The sequence below is a fragment of the Leguminivora glycinivorella genome, chromosome 26 (genome assembly GCF_023078275.1).
Source record: "Leguminivora glycinivorella isolate SPB_JAAS2020 chromosome 26, LegGlyc_1.1, whole genome shotgun sequence".
Classification (NCBI taxonomy): Eukaryota; Metazoa; Arthropoda; class Insecta; order Lepidoptera; family Tortricidae; genus Leguminivora; species Leguminivora glycinivorella.
Window position 1 is genome coordinate 10965634 of NC_062996.1, and position 21729 is coordinate 10987362.

General features: G+C 39.5%; 2 protein-coding genes across 3 annotated transcripts; one reads left to right on the forward strand and one right to left on the reverse strand.

The window, feature by feature from the left end:
- Positions 1-707: 707 nt before the first annotated feature.
- Positions 708-5153, reverse strand: LOC125239997 (caltractin-like). Of its 2 annotated transcripts, none has more exons than XM_048147793.1 (5): positions 4818-5153; positions 3858-3951; positions 3459-3632; positions 926-1038; positions 708-817 (listed from the first exon to the last, which is right to left on the reverse strand). In XM_048147793.1, the coding sequence occupies exons 1-5, from the start codon at positions 4920-4922 to the stop codon at positions 758-760; spliced, it is 546 nt and encodes a 181-aa protein (XP_048003750.1). In that variant the 5' UTR covers positions 4923-5153; the 3' UTR covers positions 708-757. The 2 variants fall into 2 exon arrangements, with proteins under 2 accessions (XP_048003750.1, XP_048003749.1); XM_048147792.1 differs by lacking the exon at positions 4818-5153 and adding an exon at positions 4267-4733.
- A 74-nt stretch (positions 5154-5227) lies between these two features.
- LOC125239967 (small nuclear ribonucleoprotein Sm D1) lies at positions 5228-5763 on the forward strand. The gene has a single exon (XM_048147760.1). It carries the CDS (start codon positions 5322-5324, stop codon positions 5700-5702), a length of 381 nt encoding a protein of 126 aa, XP_048003717.1. The 5' UTR covers positions 5228-5321; the 3' UTR covers positions 5703-5763.
- The last annotated feature ends 15966 nt before the right edge of the window (positions 5764-21729 follow it).

The window sequence follows — 21729 nt, forward strand, 5'->3', positions numbered from 1 at the left end:
AAGCTAAAATAAAATAACTACCAAACGTGGAAAGAAAAGGTTTTTTTTTTTTTTTTTTAAATCTTTATTTGGGTAAAAGGCCTTTATCGCTTAGCGATGATGCCGGCCTCATTGTAATTACATAGTGTGATTAATTTCTACAATTAAACAGTCTTATAATCAGATAATATAACTTAATAGCTTGCCTAGATGTGGGTTGAGATAGCAAACTATTACAAATGCCCACGTCAATTAGGTTGATTTTGGTTTGCTTAACAAATGCCCTGCGGTCGGCCCCGATCCGGGCACACTCCACCAGTGCGTGGTAGGTATCTTCTCTTACCCCACAGCTCGAGCAGTTAGGGAATCTACTACTCTCATTAGGTGTCCGAACACATTAAGTGGCATGTGCCCGGATCGCAGTCGCATACTAGTAACAACAAGTTGTCTGTTTAGCTGAGCATCGTAAAACCAGGGTATTTTGGGCGGTTCACTAACCATAGTTTTATACCATATGCCTTTCTCTTTCGACCTCCTATCAAAATGATCCTTCCAAATTTCGTAGCACTTTATTCTGACGTCTCTTAACAAATCAGTAAAGAAAGGCATATAGTTTACAGATATACCTTCAGTAACCCCAATTTTGGCTAATTTATCGGCGATTTCGTTACCTACGACATTCACGTGTGATGGAACCCATTGGAATTGTATATAAAGAAAAGGTTGAATGTCATAACAAATTTATTATAATTACTTAATTAAAATATTATTGATAAAATTAGGGAGTCACAATATCAACACTGCTCTTTATCATCTTCATGAATTCATGCACCGAGACCTAAAACAAAAAATAACATTTAACATTAACTATACATACCTACAGCAATCTTAATAGGTCAAACGTGAAAATATCGCAGTTTTATAAAATAAAGAAATAATTACTTACAAATCCGTCGTAATCTTTGTCCGCGTCATCCATCATCTCTTCAATCTCTTCATCCGTAAGATACGTGCCTAGAATTTCGGTGACCGCCTTCAAATTTTCGAAACTAATGAGCCCTGTACAGAAAATAATTCAGACTTAAAACATACTAAAAATACTTACTAAAACATACTTCTCATCCTTCACAAAAATATCTAAACAATTGGATATTATATGTGTCAATTCATCCATCCATACTATCCATACTAATATTATAAATGCGAAAGTAACTCTGTCTGTCTGTCTGTCTGTCTGTCTGTCTGTCTGTCTGTTACGCTTTCCCGCTTAAACCACGCAACCGATTTTGATGAAATTTGTAACAGACAATCTTTAGACCCTGAGACAGAACATAGGCTACTTTTTATTTCGAAAAAAAGGGATGAAGGGGTTGAAAAAGAGGTTGAAAGTTTGTATGGCATTTCTTAATTTTAAATGATAAAACCATGAAACTTTATATTTTAGCACTTGATAAGAAATCATTAAACATATATTTAAAGTCACATACAGGTCGAACGCGACGCGATTAATTAACATTATTTTTACCTTTAAAATAAACATGGTGGGAAATAAACATTAACTAAAAGCGGGTAGATTATATTTATTTGTCTACCCCGAACATTTATATAAATTAATATCGGGTAGTTTTGTGTTGTTTACATCTCCGGTGACATTTTGCTGGGACGTCAGTCTTCCGCGACCACGGCCAGTGCAACCTGGCCGAAACGTTGGGAAAAAAGGTAAAAATAATGTTAATTAATCGCGTTCGACCTGTATGTGACTTTAAATATGTGTACAAAGCGCGAGAACTTAAAGTGTTATATCATTAAACATCTTGATAAGGGATAGGGATAGGGATAGCGATAGGGATAGCGATAGGGATAGCGATAGGGATAGCGATAGGGATAGCGATAGGGATAGCGATAGCGATAGCGTTAGCGATAGCGATAGAGATAGCGATAGCGATAGCGATAGCGATACGGATACGGATAATATGGGTATCGTTAGAGGGATACGGATAATCGGTCGGCGGTCTCTTACAATCAATGTGCTCTAAGACGATCGTTGTTTGCTTGCTTGAAGATTATGTTTGCGATAAGTATAAGCAAAATGTAAAAAATTGTAAGGGATAATAGAAAAAAGTACTTTTTACCCACCGATCAGTGTCTAAATACGGGCTATGTGGGATGTTTATAAAGGTTTCCCCAGCGTATATAAAATTACCTACGCTGTGGTCGATGTGTAATATTTCTACAATCATTGCAAGCAAAAGTATTATGTGCAATCGAAATAATCGCAGATAAATATACCTACAGAGAAACCTACGGTCCCTACGGATCCAAATGAAAATCTTAATGAATACTTTTATTACGCGGGCGAAGCCGCGGGTAAAAGCTAGTCTTGGAATAAATTTACAGTGGAAAACTACTGCCTTGGGTGAGACTTGAACTCACTAGACCCGGATCGATACTCCAGCACTCTGCCATGTGAGCTACTAAAGACCTTATCAACACCAAATAGGTAACCACAAAAATTAAAATGTATTAAATATAGACGGTAAACCAAATCTTGGGACAAAAAAGGCGGCAAATTAGATAACTATAAAGCTCAGTGGCCAATTGTCTTCATAAAACGGGTGCCTTTCTAAACCTTGATATTGGTGGAAACATCGACGTCCTCTAAATATTAAATATTGATTGAAAATCTTAGGACAAAGGTTTAATTCCCATAGAAAATTTAATTTGGCGCTATGTTTTACTTAATTCCAATATTTAGTTGACTGTATTGTACAGGGTGGTCCAAACCTTGACGTCAAGTATTTTTTTTAGATTCCTCAAATCGTGGGCTATCAGAATATATCCCATGTATATTATTGTAATTTTCGAGTTCCAAATTTTTGATTTCACTTTCCTTCAAAGAATTATTTAAAAAAAACTGTCGAGTTTTTTTGCTAGTTTCTTTTTGCATAATCATCACTACAAACGATGCATTTACTGAAAAAAAAAACAGCGTCCTCACTTTGATGCAAGTCGGAAAAAAATACCAATTTCAATGTTTTACGTTCTAATTTTTTTTTGCTTTTAAGGCTTATGGTCAAGCGCGGGTTGTAAAATTACCGAAAATCATTCATGGTATTTTCTTAATTTAAGTACAAAATGTTAAGTTTGATACGTTTTGAAAGTAAAACTTTGAAGTTGGTATTTTTTTTATCCAAATTGTGTCAAAAGTGAGGACGTTGATTTTTTTTCAGTAAATGCGTCGTTTGTAGTGATGATTTTACAAAAAGAAACTAGTAAAGAAGCTCCACAGTTTTTTTAATAAATTAATTTCTTCCTCAAGAATTTCTCAGGGAAGAAAATTTCATAAATTCGTAACTCGAAAAGTACAAAAAATCGGCCAATATACACAGGGTTTATTCTGATAGCCCATGATGTGAGGAATGTAAAAAAAAAAAATTATGTCAAGGTTTGGACCACCCTGTAGGCTGTAAAATTGATACCAGTGTCATCGCCGTCGAAGAGACGGAAACTCTTCATGATATCCCCATCAGTGTCGAGAGCCATGACTTTACGCATGATGAGCGTCTCGAAGTTCTCGAAGCTCAGCTTCCCAGAGTTACCCTTGTCCACCTTGTTGATCATGTGCTGCAGCTCCTCGGCCGTTGGCTCGTAACCTGTTAGTAAACTTCAAGTTTTATTATTTGGAAGAATACACATAATACGTCTTAAGACTGATGACGTCCACTAATCTCAAAAATTTGCGTTCTTTACAATTACTTTGAACGATAAAATCGATACTTCGGGAACCGTATACGTAATTTGTAAAATTTGGTATTTGAAAATAATAGAAATTTCGAGAGCTAAAATTTATATTTATGACATCACATATTATATCATACCTAGAGCTTTTACAGCCACTCGAAAATCTTGAGCGTTAATTTTTCCTTCTCCAGTATAATCCAACAGATTAAATGCTTGGCGCAAATCATCTTCCTGTAATTAATAGGATTAAAAGAATTTAAGTAAAAGCTAAATATATTTTGGCGACTGTTCCTGCAGTACTTCTACCAGAACAAATGAAATCGGAGGAGTTCCTATAATTTTTATAACACTTTTTAATATCTAGACAAACTTATACAAGCTTCCATACAATGATTTCCATCATTGGGAATTGGGAAGCAATCGATCATGATCATGAACATGAACCAATTCCATTGCAATGCAGCTATAGCATGGGTACTGTGAGTTTGGCCGTAGCCCTGGCTCAATGATAAAAAAGTTGATAAACAATGCTAAACGAACAACCACCTGTTCTTTAGTAAATGTAAGTTTAGCGTGCACTTCACGGTTGCCAATTATTTCTTCTTTTTCCTCAACTTTTTCCTCTTTCTCAACCGAGAATTCAGCAGTGACAGAAAATACGTTGTCTTCCATTGTGTGCGCATTAAATCTATATGGCTACGGCTGCATCGATCAAACGGTCTCTTAGCAATGAAGTTTCCCGCGGTTTTGAACAGATTGTCGGTCATGTTTCAGGACAGGAGGATTGTGGGTCATGTTGCAGTAGTTTCAGGACTTTAGAAGCGGCATTTATGTATTTATTGTAAGTAATTATAGACGGTCGACCAAATCTTGGCACTAAAAGATAGCGCGAAATTCAAATTTTCTAAGGGAATGAAACCTTCGCTTCAATATTTAGGGGAATTTTCAATAAATTTTTAAGTATTTATGGGTCGTCAATGGTTCCATGAACGCCAAGGTTTAGGAAGGCACGCGTTTTGTGAAGATGATTGTCCAGTGAGGCCTACATTTTTCATTAGCCAAGATTTGGTTGACCGTAGGTATAGTAATCAGTTTACCTGCTCCTGTGTGAACACTAGCCGTGCACAGATTGGTTTGTTTACCAACTCCTCCTTTTCTTCCACAACACCTACGATAGCTGATAAATCGTCGAATGACATCATTATTGTAAATTACAAGATGTAGACTAGAAACCAAAGTGTGTTTTATATTATATTTATACAAATACTCAAGAAGAAGGGAGATTACTAATAAATCTATGAGTGATTGAAGTCTGTGCGTCAATTTCCAGAGTGGAGGTAGACGTAAGAGTAATATGCCAGTATTAAATTAATTCATAAGCAGATAAAGAGATTTTATGCGCCTGAATTTAAAATTATGATCAAATTCTACCATTCCTTTATATTTTTTTGTAACAGTAACATTACATTCAGTTGTCAGTTGTTTAACAGAAAAAAAAAAATTGACGCCGCCATCTTGCATTGTTTGCTGTTTGAGGTTAGAATAGGCGGGCAGACGCCGGAATTGTTTTTGTATTTAACTAGCTAAAATTAAACTTAACCATGAAACTGGTTCGTTTTTTGATGAAACTTAGTCATGAAACAGTGACAATAGAGCTGAAGAATGGCAGCGTTGTCCACGGAACAATCACAGGCGTCGATGTCGCCATGAACACGCATTTAAAGGCTGTAAAAGTAACGCTTAAAAACAAAGAGGAGCTGCAGTTGGAGACTTTGAGCATTCGCGGGAACAATATTAGGTACTACCTGTTACCTGACAGTCTACCTTTGGAGACCCTTCTGATTGATGATGCGCCGAGAGGGCGCGGCAAGCGTGAAGGTTTCCCGAGAGGCGGCGGGGCCCGCGGCGGCCGCGGCAGAGGCCGCGGAGGCCCGAGGGGTGGCCGAGGAGGCCGGGGAGGCCGTGGTCGCGGCCGACGATAAACTAGTTCGTAAGCTACAACCTAAGATTGTGCGTGATTATTAATTATAAGACTATTCCACATTCTGTGTTTTAATTTCTAATTATCATATCCCTCAAGGTGAGTGAGTGTGCTTAAATCATGTGGGGCTTGAATTAAAGCTTTCCTAGATACCTAAGCTGATGGAGTGTTCCAGGATTAGCTAACTAACTGTTTACAAAGTATAATATAATCCTGTGTTATGGTTAACTCATGGTACCTATTTGGTTAACTCTGTTACATAGACTAGTAATTAACTAATAGGCTAATAACTTAAAAATCTTTCATTTCATGATATCTTTGCTTAACTCTTGTATCTAAACAAGGTTCAGTCAACAGTTTGGTGTAATTTTTAAAGATCTTTATAAAAACCTTTACCAAATTAAAGTGTATCCATATTCTATGAGGAAAAAAATCTCATTTAAAAACCGGGTAAGCTAAGAAGAAAAAAAATTCTTCATAGAAAACTGCAAAAAATAATGGTTTTCTGCAAAGAACAAAAAATCCTATTGCATAACCCAGTTAGCTAAGAAGAATTAGTTTTCCTCATACAAAACCAGTTATCAAACTTGGTTATCTACGAGGAACAATGTCTGATGTCTGAAGCCAAAGAATTTAAATCTCTATACAATTCGGGAAATCCTTCTCAAGTCTTGAGCACCAAGTCTCTTAAAGGGTTAACACCACATGCCTGCAAAAGACTTGAATCCATGCCAAATCCATCTTGGTAATACTTACATGGGGAACCAGGTAACTAGAAAATTATAATTACTGAAATCATTGCAAAATCTCATAATGTGTGTTTAGTTTGCTTAAATTTAAATACATACTTATATACATAGAAAACATCCATGTGATCCATAACTCAGGAACAAATATCTGTGCTCATCACACAAAGGAGCAAGGCCACAAGGGTCGCTGAAGATAGGAAGGCGTAGCGCGAGCTTGTGAAGGCCCTTTCACCTCTAGGGTACTGTCGGCTTTTAAGATGTATGAGCTTTTAAGTGGAAAAAGACAAAATACCTCTATTTGATCTACTCCATTGAGATGTTGTGCCTCCGTACTAACTCACTAAGTTTGGCTTGGGACTGTCTCATGTGTCATCACTACATAGTATAAAACAAAGTCGCTTTCTCTGTCCCTATGTCCCTATGTATGCTTAAATCTTTAAAACTACGCAACGGATTTTGATGCGGTTTTTTTTAATAGATAGAGTGATTCTAGAGGAAGGTTTACATGTAGGTATAGTACCCGTGTGAAGCCGGGGCGGGTCGCTAGTATGTAATATTTTATAGAAATACTTGCTTTTGGCCGCGGCTTCACTCGCGTTAGAAAGAGACAAAAAGTAGCCTATTTCACTCTTCATCCCTTCAACTATCTGTACTTAAAAAAAATCACGTCAATTCGTCGTTCCGTTTTGCCGTGAAAGACGGACAAACAAACAGATAATATTATAACAATATAATATCATTTATAATATTATAATATCGTCCTATTGCAGTCTTTTTACACTACCTAAAAGTTAACATAGAAATACCCTGCAAACCGTTTTCTTACATTTATATTACTAAATATAGTATATAATTATATTTTCACAGAAAACGATAATTTATAGAGTTGCATTACAATTTTAGAAACAATAAATTATCGACTTGAGGCGCCATCTAGTGTTGAGTAGACATAATATTTGTTGTATCTATATCACGACAGATGGCGCTAGTAGTCTTCAACATAGCAAATAATTTTAATGGAGAGTGCATTTACGTAAAATTAATAACAAATTCACATGGATTTGTCCATGATTTCTGTATGAAACAATGTATTTCATTCAATACCGCGACGATGGGTAATGTATAGTAGATGTATGCGCATATTTTTATTTAGTTGTTGTGTGCGGTGACTAAATAAATGTATGTTTTTTGTATGGAAAGCGAACCACCTTAAGAATTTCACCACCCTTTTCTACCCGTGGGTGTCGTAGAAGCCGACTGTGGGATAAATTGAAGTTGTTTCATGTGCTCTGCCTACCCCATTATGGGATACAGGCCGGGATATAGACCGTGATTACCTTTTTGATTTTTCACGATCACGGAAAACTGAAGAAAGCGGGTGGATGTCAAAGTTGCGTAGACAGCGCGCGATCTACCCTCCCTCGCAAATTAAGTCCAACCTAAAGAAAATCGAAGGAACCAGCATAGTGACTACACAGTCTACGGAACGCTAAAAGCGATAAGTTTGTGGCTCTTGAGTCAGTTAGAGGGCGCCACCGCCGCTGTCATACGCAGGTGCACAATTGATGACGTCACACTGCATTCGCTTTAGGGTTGTGCCACGAATTTTCTTTTATGAGTCGATATCGTTATAATATAATACTTAACTGGGTACTTGACACATGTTAAATAGTACGATAAAATATTGTTTATTGGACAGATAATGAGATTCTTAAAAAAACATTTGTCTTTCCCATCACGGAACAATGGTATTCCGGACCTTTGGGAGGCGTGCGCGGGGCCGAAGCCAATGCGTAGAGGCCCTTTCGACACTTTAATGAAATGTAAGGGTACACCGAGCGGATGTTGCCCTTGCCCGTATCATGGGACACACGCAGAGGCAACACCCGCCAGGGTGTAAGGACTATTTGAGAGTTAATGGAATCTAAAATGAACTGGTCTATTTTGATGAAAGTGATGGACTAAATACTGGACTATGGATAAAAAACCGGACGCCTGCCTAATAAAACGGTATCCAATAATAAAACGGTATCCAAAAAACATTATTATTACAAAATACTAGATTCTGATCTCTCAAAATTCAGTTTTTTTTTAACTTTCTATATATAGGTCTGGTTATTGAAGAAAATTCATATCGATTGACATTATTTACAAAATACTAACAAGTATGTAGCCAATTATGACAATATTTTTTTCCCCTCACTAGCTCGGAAACACGTGTTTTGTCCTTTAATACCAACGGGTAAAAACGCATTTTATCCACTAGTGGGTAAAGTGATTTGACCTTGAATAAAGTCAAATTAACTGCTTTAAAATTGATAAAAGTAGGTGAATCTAGTAATAAAGATGATTTACCACCTGTGGAACTACTGGATGCAGTGATAAACGCATTTTTTGCATTGTAGTTTCCTCGCTATAGTGAGGGGAAAAGTTTTGTGTTACACTCGGGTGCAAATGTATTTTACTTCTCGTGTGTTCAAAAACTCGCAAGTTCAGGATTCTATTCTCGAACCACTCGCTTCGCTCGTGGTTCAACTATAGAATCCTTTCACTTGCTCGTTTTTCAATTCCACACTCGGCGTCAAAATACAACTTTGCCCCCTTGTATAACAAATAACTATTTTAATCTAACTCAAAATAAAAATTCCATACAATAAATATCATAAACAAGGCAATCAAAAAAAAAGAAAACTAAAAATCTAAGTCTAAAGAGGGCCCTGAGGCATAGTGCCCGAGATGTTGGCAGCATTTCCTCGCTGAATCGCAATAAAATCGAGACCCTCGGTCCGTGGGGCCCGGGCGCCCAGATTTCATACAAGGACTTGGCGAAGCGGCTGACCCGCTGACTGATACTACGGGGGACATAACCTAACCACAAAATTAAAATTTTGAAAAACCCCCGACCGCGACATAGTAGACCGATTTTCATGAAACATGACTAAGAACACTCCCGACTAACTCAGCTTTCAGACAAAAAAACTAAATCTAAATCGGTTCATCCGTTCGGGAGCTACGATGCCACAGACAGACACACACACAGACAGACAGACAGAGTACAAACAGACAGACAGACAGACAGACAGACAGACAGACAGACAGACAGACACGTCAAACTTATAACACCCCTTCGTTTTTGCGTCGGGGGTTAAAAAGAGCTGGCAGCTTCCTCGTTCAACGTCTAAGCATCGAAAATTAACTATTTGTTAGATTCGAACATTATCATATTTTGAAAATTAACTCTAAATACGATATGGATGAGATTTGATCGTATCAGTGTCGAAAGTGAAGATTTCTTTAAAAACCTTCTTTTTAACCCCCGACGCAAAAACGACGGGCTGTTACAAGTTTGACGTGTCTGTCTGTCTGTCTGTCTGTCTGTGTGTGTGTCTGTCTGTGACATCGTGGCTCCCGAACGGATGAACCGATTTTGATTTAGTTTTTTTGTCTGAAAGCTGAGTTAGTCGGGAGTGTTCTTAGCCATGTTTCATGAAAATCGGTCTGCTATACAACGTCGCTATCGCGCGTTTATTATTATTTTTTTAATTTTGTGGTTAGGTTATAGCTTGTAACTCTTTTCCACGGGACATGTTAAAATAGAAATCAGTATAAATCTAAATAAAAAATAATAAATATTGGGGACACCTTACACAGATCAACTTAGCCCCAAACTAAGCAAAGCTTGTACTATGGGTGCTAAGCGACGATATACATACTTATACTTAAATAGATAAATACATACTTATATACATAGAAAACATCCATGACTCAGAAACAAATATCTATGCTCATCACACAAATAAATGCCCTTACCGGGATTCGAACCCAGGACCGCGGCTTAGCAGGCAGGGCCACTACCCACTGAGCCAGACCGGTCGTCATAATAATTTTCGGATTTTTTTTTTCCAGCGGGAGTTACTTTTGACAGCCCTGAAAGTGTCGATGATCATTTTTACAGCGATTTGGCAGCTTCCCTATGACTTCTGCGGTGTGGTGCGTGGCGCAAGCCACAAGCGGACGCGGGCACGGTAAGAAAACAAGAACAATATGTCTGATACAACTAAAATTACATTATTCAAAAATATTTTAAGCGGGTTACTCACGTATTAAGTCGATATAGCGTTCGACATGTTTCGATCCAATTTCGAGGACCTTTCTCAAGAGTAGCGACCCCGCCTTTACATGTCGAGAGCGCGACGCATACCTTGCATGCTTGGGCGGGACCGAGCAAGCGCCCGCAGTATGCGTCGTGCTCTCGACATGTAAAGGCGGGGTCGCTACTCTTGAGAAAGGTCCTCGAAATTGGACCGAAACATGTCGAACGCTATATCGACTTAATACGTGAGTAACCCGCTTAAAATATTTTTAAATATGTATGAGTCTCACGGGAGTTTTTTTTAGTTAAAATTACATTACTTGAGCTGTCAGAACTGAAAAAAGGAATTCTGGATTTGAGATTTAACTCGCCCCCACCCAATCCCTATGAGTCTTGCGGTGTGGTCCATGACGCAAGCCACAAGCGGACGCGGGTGCGGTAAGAAGGAAAATGAATAAGTCTAAAAATATAATTACAGCTAGGCAAAATAGAATGGAAATGGAACTACATTTTTTTATCATAACAACACTTACTGTCCTCATACAAAAGTAACTCAATAGTTGTCACATGCAGTACAGTTTACGTAGATGCTGGCGCCCTAATTAATTTATACACTATTTTGCCAGGCTGTACATTATTTTAAGATCTGTCGAAACTCAAAAATTAAAATAATAGCTCAGAGAAATTTTGGATTCGAGACTCAACTCCCCCTGTGAACTCGATTCACTCTAAATTACGGTACGTACTAGAGGTGTGCGCCGGTGGCTAAATCGTCGGCGGCGGCGTCCGGGCCAAAAATGGCCGGCGGCGTCGGCGTAATCGGCGTGATCGGCGTAATAATTAAAAACATGTAATATTTAAAATAAAAACGGCACTTCTATAACCGGCGTTACAAAGTACATAAATAAACTTTTTATCATGAGTCCTGTGACACAATTTCATGTTCTAATGAAGATTTTAGCAATATTAATAGCACATTATTTCGTTTTTGACTCGAAATTTGTCACTAACTTATATGAACCGCTGCCGCCTCCAGGCTGTGTGCGATTTTGCTCTGGCTTACGTCTTGACTATAACCAAATGGTTACAGCGCCTACGAAAATACCAGATCTGGAGAGCCAAGGCTCTCTCTGTTGGATCTTCAGCTATTTTTCCATCTGGATGACTATCATGTATTTTTCAAGATTTCAGGGCTCCTCGAAAAATACGTATGTGCCCATCGCGTCGGCAAACTGCTTATAGCCACTGTGGTTTTTTGCGTCCTAGGTACTCATAGAGGTATACTACCCAGGTTGGCTTCACTTAGCGTGATCTTAATTTCGTTGCTGGGGGCCGATTTTTGAGTCTCACTGTCACTAAAATACCGGTTGAAAACGGTGACTTGCCTATTATAACTATTATTTTCAGTGACAATTTTCTGAATTCGAACGCGTGAGACTCAAAAAATCGGCCCGCTGATCTGGTTTTGCAGGAATTGAAGCTTTTCAATAATAATTCTGTGTGGTTACAACCATCGGCAAGTGCCAACCTTCATTTAATCGTAGGTATCTTGTTTTTTATGTAGCCTAATATGTGGCCCACTGCTGGGCCAAGGCCTGTCCTTTTTATCCCCACTCATTACAGTTTGCTGTTCGCTCCCGCCAGTCATTATAAAAATGCATCGAGGTCGTTCTTTTATCTCTTTTTTGGTCTTTCCCGGCCTGACTGCGGTAGCACGGTAACCATTTGTTGCTACTTTGGACTACCAATCCGGGTATCTATCGCATTAACAGATGGAAAACTAATCAGTGCTGACATTGCTGCACGACGCAAAAAACAAAACCAGGTTTCTGGATCAACTATCTACATCCAACTCAAATTTGTATGCCGAGAGCTATATGCTGGACATCCGTTTCCACCATAGATGTGTGTAAACCTCTTTTTTTTCTCGACACTCATCAATTGACTGGGCACAATCGAATTCCTGTGGTTGTGGTGATGATGTGTGTTCCTCCGATTATTATTGGGCGGTATTGTAGGCCTTTCCGCGTCACGCCGACCATCAATGATCTATTGTGACTGCTCTTTGTGATTAAATAACCTTACTCATGCCCGTTCAATCCAGCAAGTTCCAGATTTTTTGGACTGTAAGGTCTTGTACCTAAAAGGGTTGCAGTGCTCCTCCGATGCTAAGGCCTCTTTACCAGCTTCCAAAGGTCCTCATAAAGAAAGAGTGCCTTGCAGATTCATGGTAATTTAGAAAATGAATTATTTAATGGAAGCCAACAATGAAAAATAATATTTTGAGCTATCAACGGATAATTATTAGGGTAATCAGTGTTTTTTTCCTATCCCGTGTTCATTTACGTGTGTTATATTTAACTCACGGCTTATATCAAAGTATACGTATGATTTTTATATAAGAAACACCTCCTAAGTCCCCGCGTACTTGTACAAGTAGATACAAATTAAATTCGAGTTTTGAACTCTTACATGAAAGAAAGTTCCCGAAAGTCCCGCCAAATTCACGCCGAAAACACGCCGCCACCGCCGATTTGTGGCAAACGCCGTTGCTGATCAATTTTTAATCGGCACACACGTCTACAGGATGAATAACACAGAAGAAGCCAAAAATTAGGAATTATTTTCACATCGATCTCACGCCGATTTCACGCCGGTGAAATGATCGGCGGCGGCGCAAAAATGACCGGCGGCGTACGCACGCCGGTCGGCGCACAAATGACGTAGATAATAAGAGTCGGCGCCCGAAGTCCGAGGTCCGCGTAAACGCCGGTCGAGCAAAAGGAAGGGTCTCCCTAACCAATTTTCCGCCGACCAATAATCGCTCGTAAAGCCTGGCATCCACTAAGGCGGAATAGAACCGCGTTGAATCGAATTCTCATACATTTTGAATGCGATTAGTAATATTAGTATGAACATGCGTATGGATGCGTTCACGAACAAGCGTAGATAGATAGATAGATTTTTATTGGTATTAATCATACACTGTCAGTTTACAATCATAAATTACAAAAAAATAACAATTCATTATATTCACATTACATGTTCATAATTTAATTAACAAATAATATTGTTGAAATTATATAACACAAAATTAAAACATATAAATTAATGACATTATTATTGATACAGATACAATAAAATGAGAATAAGAGAATAAGTTAGGAAAGTGTTGTAACTCCATCAGTAAATGCAAGTTATTTGTAGTGACATCTAGTGTCAATCACGCGTCATATAGCGTAAATTATATATCAGTACTGCTACTTGTCAATAGATGTCGCGATGAACGAAAAGTCTAATGCTCAACAATTTTTAGCTAATATTACAATAGTGGGTGTCGTATTACAAGGCGACTGTGGGATATGGGTTAAATTGTGGCGTAGGCGAGAGGCTGGCAACTTGTCACTGCAATGTCACAGTTTCGTTTTCTTTCAACCCCTTATTTGCCAAGAGTGGCGCTGAAACTTGAGTAGTTTCATGTGCTCTGCCTACCCATTCATGGGATACAGGCGTGATTGTTTGTATGTATGTATGTATGTATGTATTACAATAGTATCAATCACTATTCTGTTTTCAATTCTTTCTGCTTGTAAGATAAGTTGTAAACTGTTTTAATATTAATTTTTTATCAGACGAGACACTGTTGGCACCTAGTGTCGAGTAGTGTAACTGATAATTTATGCTATCTGACGCTTGATAAAAAACTTGTATTTACTGATGTATGGAGTGACAACTCTTTCCTAACTTATTTATCTATGCCAACAAGCTATATTTGGTTTGTGATGGGATTCCGCGTCAGTAGTTTGGGGAAATTCTGTCTTAGAGAAGCGAAACGACAAACCGGAGGCCACGGTGACATCATCGTTTGTGTCTTGTTTTGTATTTTGTAGTCTGTGTTACTTTTTGATTGAATAAATAAATGGTTGACTGGTAGAGAATGCCTTAAGGCGTTAAGTCCGCCATTTGTACTTTTTATTGATAATTTGTGCAATAAAGTTTAAATAAATAAATAAATAATCATAGTGATAATGATATAGGCTATGTTACCCGCTACCTCTTATGACTTGGACACCGGAACGAAGCAAAGCCGCAAATCTGCGTTTACTGTCCCCAGCAACCACCTTTTATGGCGCCTACTGTACTATGCCAATGACTTATACACCCTGTTTTTTATTGAATTCCGTTAACTTTAAGGGAAGGTTCTTTAGGTCATATACAATTAATTTCTCTAAGAAACTATCGTCCTAACTCTTACGGTCAGAGTTGTGCCGTTCTCGAGAACGTTCTAATTTTACAATGGAGAATATTCTCGTGAGAGAACATTTCCCATACAAATGTAGAACTTTCTTGGGAACGGCACAACTCTACTTACGGTTACCGAATAAACTTACAACACAATAAGGCCGCCACTGCCCTTCTGGCTAGGCAGCTAAAAAGCGACAAGTTCGACATTGCTCTTATTCAAGAACCATATATTTACAAGGGAGAGATAAGAGGCTTAAATGGTACTGGCGGGACGATACTGTATATCTGCCCCGAGAGTAATATGAGGACATGTATTTATGTTAAAACCGGCATTGATGCTATGCTTCTAAATGCTTTCTGTTCCAGGGATCTGACCACGGTCAAGATCCTGAATAAAGGGGGGTAAGGCACTAGTCATCTCATCAGCCTACCTTCCCTACGAGGCGGCGGATCCCATCACCACACAACTGCGGGATCTTGCTGACTACGGCAGCCGGGCGAACACTGACCTGATCATCGGCTGCGATGCGAACGCACACCACGTCATCTGGGGAAGCTCGGATGTCAACAGAAGAGGAGAGAAGGTACTGGAATTCCTGGTAAGCTCTTCACTACAACTCTTAAATAAAGGCAATGAGCCGACATTCGTCAATGCTAGGCGAGGTGAGGTCATTGATATAACGCTAGCGTCCAACAACGCAAGTAATAAAGTTAGTTCATGGCATGTCTCTGGGGAGATTTCTTTATCGGACCATAGATATATATGCTTTAGGTATACCACTAAAATCAAAGTAGAAGTTATACTAAAACGGAATCCCAGGAATACCAACTGGTTATCGTTCAAGGATGACCTTAAGGCGGACCTGGGAAACCCCAATGGTAAGCTAAACTCTATTATTGACATAGAACTTGAAGCTGACAAAATAGGGCAAGCCGTCCATACGGCTTGGACAAATAACTGCCCGGAAAAGAAAATCCTGGCGAAGAAGGTACCCTGGTGGAATCCGGAGATAGCAAAACTCAGGAAAGAAACTAGGGCTGTCTTCAACGATGCCAAAAGAAGTAATGATTTTGAGCTCTACGCGCGGAAACTCACAGAGTATAGCAAGGCAGTGAGGAAAGCGAAAAGGAAAGCGTGGAAAAACCACTGCGATCAAATCGGTTCCATTCCGGAAGGCATGAGACTCACGAAGGCACTAGCCACAACGAAGTCAGTCCCACTCACCTCTATTAGAAGGAGTGATGGTGGAATGACTGAAACGGGGCTAGAGACCCTCAAGGTGATGTGTGCCACACATTTTCCAGGCTCGATAATAAATCAGAGTGTACCAGACGATGAACCAATTAGTGTTACGGAACAGTGCACTCGCACGACCAGGCATAATTGGGACACGTCGAAAAAGGTAGTAGACCACAACAAAATACAATGGGCATTATCGACATTTCAGCCATATAAAGCCCCGGGGCCAGATGGAATCTACCCCATACTACTACGAGAAGGCGCTAACGTACTTATACCCCACTTGAGTAGACTGTACAAAGCGTGTATTGCCTTCGGACATGTACCACGTGCATGGAGGTTAGTAAAGGTAACATACTTGCCCAAACCAGGCAAAGAGGATTACACAGAAGCCAAATCATATAGGCCCATAAGTCTATCATCATTTCTCCTTAAAACTTTGGAGAAACTGGTGGACAGACACATCAGGGATGGTCCGCTCAAGAGACATCCACTACACCGCTTGCAATGTGCATACCAGCCGGGCAAGTCCACGGAGACAGCACTACACCTGGTGACAACTAGAGCGGAGCAGGCCATAGAAAACAAAGAACTATGTCTTGCTGCATTTCTGGATGTCGAAGGTGCCTTTGATCGCACCACATATGGTGCAATCAATAATGCTGCACTCAAACATGGCATAGAACCTACCATCTGCCGCTGGATAGGTAATATGTTGAACAGCCGGCTAATTAAGTCCTCCCTCATGGGGGAAGAATTACTAGCCACAGCAACAAAAGGTTGTCCACAAGGTGGGGTTCTCTCTCCGACTCTATGGAGCCTGGTAGTGAACTCACTTTTGGAAGAACTAAATAGGGGCCCAGTATATACAGTGGGTTATGCAGATGATTTAGTGATACTCATAAACGGGAAATTCCCGGGAACGGTGTCAGAAATCATGAATACAGCACTGAGGCAAGTGGAGAGGTGGTGTAACCACCAACAACTCTCCATCAATCCAGGCAAAACAGTGGTAGTACCGTTTACCAGGAAAAGGGCCCTTACTGGCATGGAGCAACTAAGGCTCTATGGAAGGGTACTTGAACTTTCCAATGAAGTGAAATATCTAGGGGTAACACTAGACAAAGAACTGAACTGGAAAAGACACGTCGAACTGACCACAGCCAAGGCACTTAGAGTGTTTGGAATGTGTAGGTCAGCTTACGGCAAAACATGGGGTTTAAACCCAAAGGTACTAAGGTGGATCTACACCATGATGGTGAGACCTATAATCCTGTACGGAAGCCTGGCCTGGTGGCCAAGGACATTACTGAGCACATGCAAGGATGTCCTCATGAAGGTACAAAGGACAGCATGCATGGCTATAACGGGTGCGTTCAGAACGACGCCAACAGCAGCATTGGAGGTACTATTGGATCTCCCGCCGCTACATCTAGTGATACAGTCTGAGGCACTGAAATCGCTACACCGGCTGGCTTTAACAGGCCTCTGGAGCGATAGCATGCCGAAGACTAAACACACAAGCATGGAATACAACAATTCTATGGGAAGGCTGATGAGTATGGGCTGCGACAAAATGCAACCGAAATTCATCTTCCACAAAAACTTCAAAACCAAAGTCCATACTAGAGCCGAATGGAAGGAGGGTCTGGAGACACCCACCCCTGATGACAACACCATCATCTGGTATACAGACGGGTCCAAGATGGCATCTGGTACGGGCGCAGGCATTTATGCAAATGACTACAGTGGTAGTATCAGCATGGGCAATTATGCCACGGTCTTCCAAGCCGAGACATATGCAATAATTGCCTGTGTACATGAGAATATAGTTAGACAAATCCAAGGTAAGACTATCTATATACTCAGCGACAGTCAAGCGGCACTCAAAGCCTTCACATCGCCCAGAGTTACCTCTAGACTGGTATTAAACGGCATCCAAGCTCTTAACAAGCTTGGAAGGCAAAACAAGGTGCAACTGGTATGGATACCGGGGCACGAAGGCTTCATTGGCAATGAAAACGCTGATGAACTTGCCAAGGCCGGATCTGAAGACAACTTCATAGGTCCGGAACCTTATGTGGGCCTTTCACAAGGAACCATCAGAATGGCTATGAAAGACCAAACAAAGGCTAGTCACCAAAAAGAGTGGGATGCCCTGGTTGGTCTGAAGCATTCAAAGCTCTTTATGCAGAGGGTAGACTCTGGATGGAGCAAAAAGCTAGGGAAGCTAGGCAAAAGACAACTCCAAATTATAACGGGGGTGTTCACAGGCCATTACGGGGTCAAAGGAATTTTGGCCAAGATGGGACACGCCGACAACACTGATTGTCGCATGTGTGGCGAAGAGGAAGAGACCGTCAGACATTTAATGTGTGAATGTCACGCCCTCGCCAGACAAAGAATGAAGAACTTTGGAGCAGGCTACCTGGCACCGAAGGACTTCAGAGAGCTACCCATGAGCCTCATCATCCGATACGTGGAGATGGTCGAGAAGCTCCTGAATAGCTGAAGGATCTTAGGATCGTAGGGGGTAATTGCACAAAAGATCCCGATGGGTCGAAGTGTATCCGTAAGGGCCCCCGCAGATTTAAGATAAGATAAGATAAGATACGGTTACCGAATTATTAAAAAAAATAATTTAATTACTGAACACGTGTGTGGCATCTCTTACCACTTCCTCAAGTTATTTGTTTTGACATTTGCAGTCATCAGACACTTGACACTGACTTTAATGTTAAGATTAAGGTCCTCTCACACTAATTAATTCATTTATTATGTATAGAAAGGAAAACAATTTTTTTTCGAATTTAACCAAAAGCGATATACAGGGTGGTTCCTGATGATGAACCTAACTGCGTGTCGAATTTAAGGGAAAACAACAAAAACACGGTGTATATTACTTTGGCATACTGGCAGCAAAAATGGTGTCAGCAGTGTCAATAATATGATGGTTGGCTGGTATAGAATGCCATAAGGGATTAACTCCACCATTTGTATTTTTGTTTGTATTTGTGACTATATAAATAAAGTTTAAATAATGTTCAAACTGAACGCTAGCAAATCCGCCAAACCAATAAGACCCAATAAATAAAACCAATAAATAAATTAATATTATAGGACATTCTTACACAGATTGACTGAGTCCCACGGTAAGCTCAAGAAGGCTTGAGTTGCGGGTATTCAACTCAGATAACAACATAAATTATCTCAATTAACACTAATTATCTAACTAACATTAATTATCTAATTATTATGGGGGGCAAGTACCATACCGTTCTACCCTAATAGGGATGGTCTGACGGCGCTACGAGTCCTTGTATAGATTACTCATATGAGAGATAATTTCGACCTCAGCAGCTGTGACCTGGGTGGCCGAGCGGATAAACAGGCATCTGCCGCGATTGCAGAGTACGCTGGTTCGATTCCAGCCTCAGGCACCAGAGGCCTTGGTCACTTTTTCTTTCATATGTGTAATTTATTTCGGTTTTAATTTAACATTAATTATTGGTTTATTTGCCATTTGTATCGATAAGGCTATCAAAACCAGTTAAAATTTAAATTACAGTTAAAATTAAAGTTGCTGCTAAGTTACCTGGTATGTATCTAAGAAAATTATTTAACAAATTAAACGTTTTGAAAGCAAACAGATAGATAGGATCAGACTGGCAATCATTTCGCCATAGCATTCCTCTGTAATGACATCAAGTTGTGTTCTCAATGGCTGCGTAGATATCGACTCGACCACTGTAGTTTGGTCTTTGATTTAAATAAATAGTAACAAATAAATAACAAGCTAACTCTAAAAAAATAATAAAACAACTTAAAATAAAATTAAAAACTAATCTAAAAACTAATCTAAACTAAAATATATCTAAAAAGGGCCCCCGCGGCATTGTGCCAAAGATGCTGGCAGCATTCCCTCGCTGAATAGCAATACTTATGCGTTGCGAGAGAAAGCTGCCAGCTCTCTGGTCACCGGTGGTTTCAATAAATAGTTATTTCTTAGATAAGGGGGGAAAGTTTTTTTTTAACCGCAGGTGCCAATATTGATACCTGAGCAAGCGAATGATTCCAATATTGTGGAATTTCGAGCGTTGCGAAGGTTTCAGGGCACGTTTGCTACCGTGACCGAATGGCCGAGGGGTTCAGGCATTCGTCGCGTAAACAGAGGACACTGGTTCGAATCCAGCTTTGGGCACTTGGAGGCTAGAACTCTATTCAATATACTTTATGGCTAGAACTAGTTTTCCTTATGCCCCATAATAGCACCTTCCCCATATCCCCATCGAGTAAGGAGTTTTTAGAAGCGTCTCGGAGAGCAGTAGATGACTGTTGAAAGAAAGGTACAGTCGGCGATAAAAGCTTGTGCCAAAAATTATTATTTTTTGCAAAAAAAAATAATTCTATTCTTTTTGCCAGGCTAATATCTGTATATAACTAATACAGCAATGGGAATGGCATACTCCAGAAAATTGCTCGTTTAATTCAGCATAATGACATGTTGCTGTGGACTTACTGACGTATCATTTCGGATCTGATATTCAAAAACTAGTTCTGTAACTATTTCATTGGATATTATTAAAAATGTTTTAAGTATTTAAGTTTGTAACCACATTGTAACTTTTAAGAATCTATTTAAGTTGAGAACTGTAAATTTACACCAAATGTTCTTTCTTATAAGGCAGTTTAGTTTATTTCTCATATAGTCTTTTGTTCATATTTGTTTATTTGCAGCGATTTTATAAGCGCAGTCTTTGCCAGTTTTGAAAAATACATACTAATATTATAAATATGTTCATGTAAATAAAGAATTTCAGTATTGAAAAAAAAATGGGAAAGTATGTGTGTCTGTTTGTTTGTCCGTCCTTCACGGAAAAACGGAGCGACGAATGGTCGTGATTTTTTAAGTGGAGATAGATGAAGGGATGGAGAGTGACATAGGCTACTTTTTGTCTCTTTCTAACGCGAGTGAAACCGCGGGCAAAAGCTAGTATTTTATAAAAGTTTAACGCTTCGACACACAGGTACGGAGTTTGCTAGAAATAAAAATAACATTTACAATAGTGACACTCTTGAACGTCTTTTTTGCTTTGCCTAGTGGTTGACTGGTAAAGAATGCCTTATGGCATTAAGTCCGCCTATTGGACGATGTATTTCTTGCAATAAAGATTAAATATATTAAAGGCGATGCAGAGTTATCTTGGTCTTAGTTGTTATTGTAAACCAGCGGTATGCAGCTGTTATTGACAGCTGTCAAAAATGTAGGCCAGTCGATATTTCTGGCAGCTTCCCTGTCTACCAATAAAACTATGCCAAAACAATAATTAGTTTTTACATGTATAATATGTACACTTTTGCCCGCGGCTGCGCTCGTGTTAGAAAGAGACAAAAAGTAGCCTATGTCACTTTCCAGCCCTTCAACTATCTCCACTTAAAAAATTACGTCAATTCGTCTCTCCGTTTTGCCGTGAAAAACGGACAAACAAACAGATACACACACTTTCCCATTTATAATATTAGTATGGATATTTCAAATGCACCACATGAAATATCATCATCATCCTCCTTGCGTTATCCCGACATTTTTTTTTATTATATTAGGACATTTCGCACATAAGTTTCGAAAAACTCATTGGTACGAGCCGGGGTTCGAACCTGCGACCTCCAGATTGGTAGTCGCACGCTCTTACCACCAGCG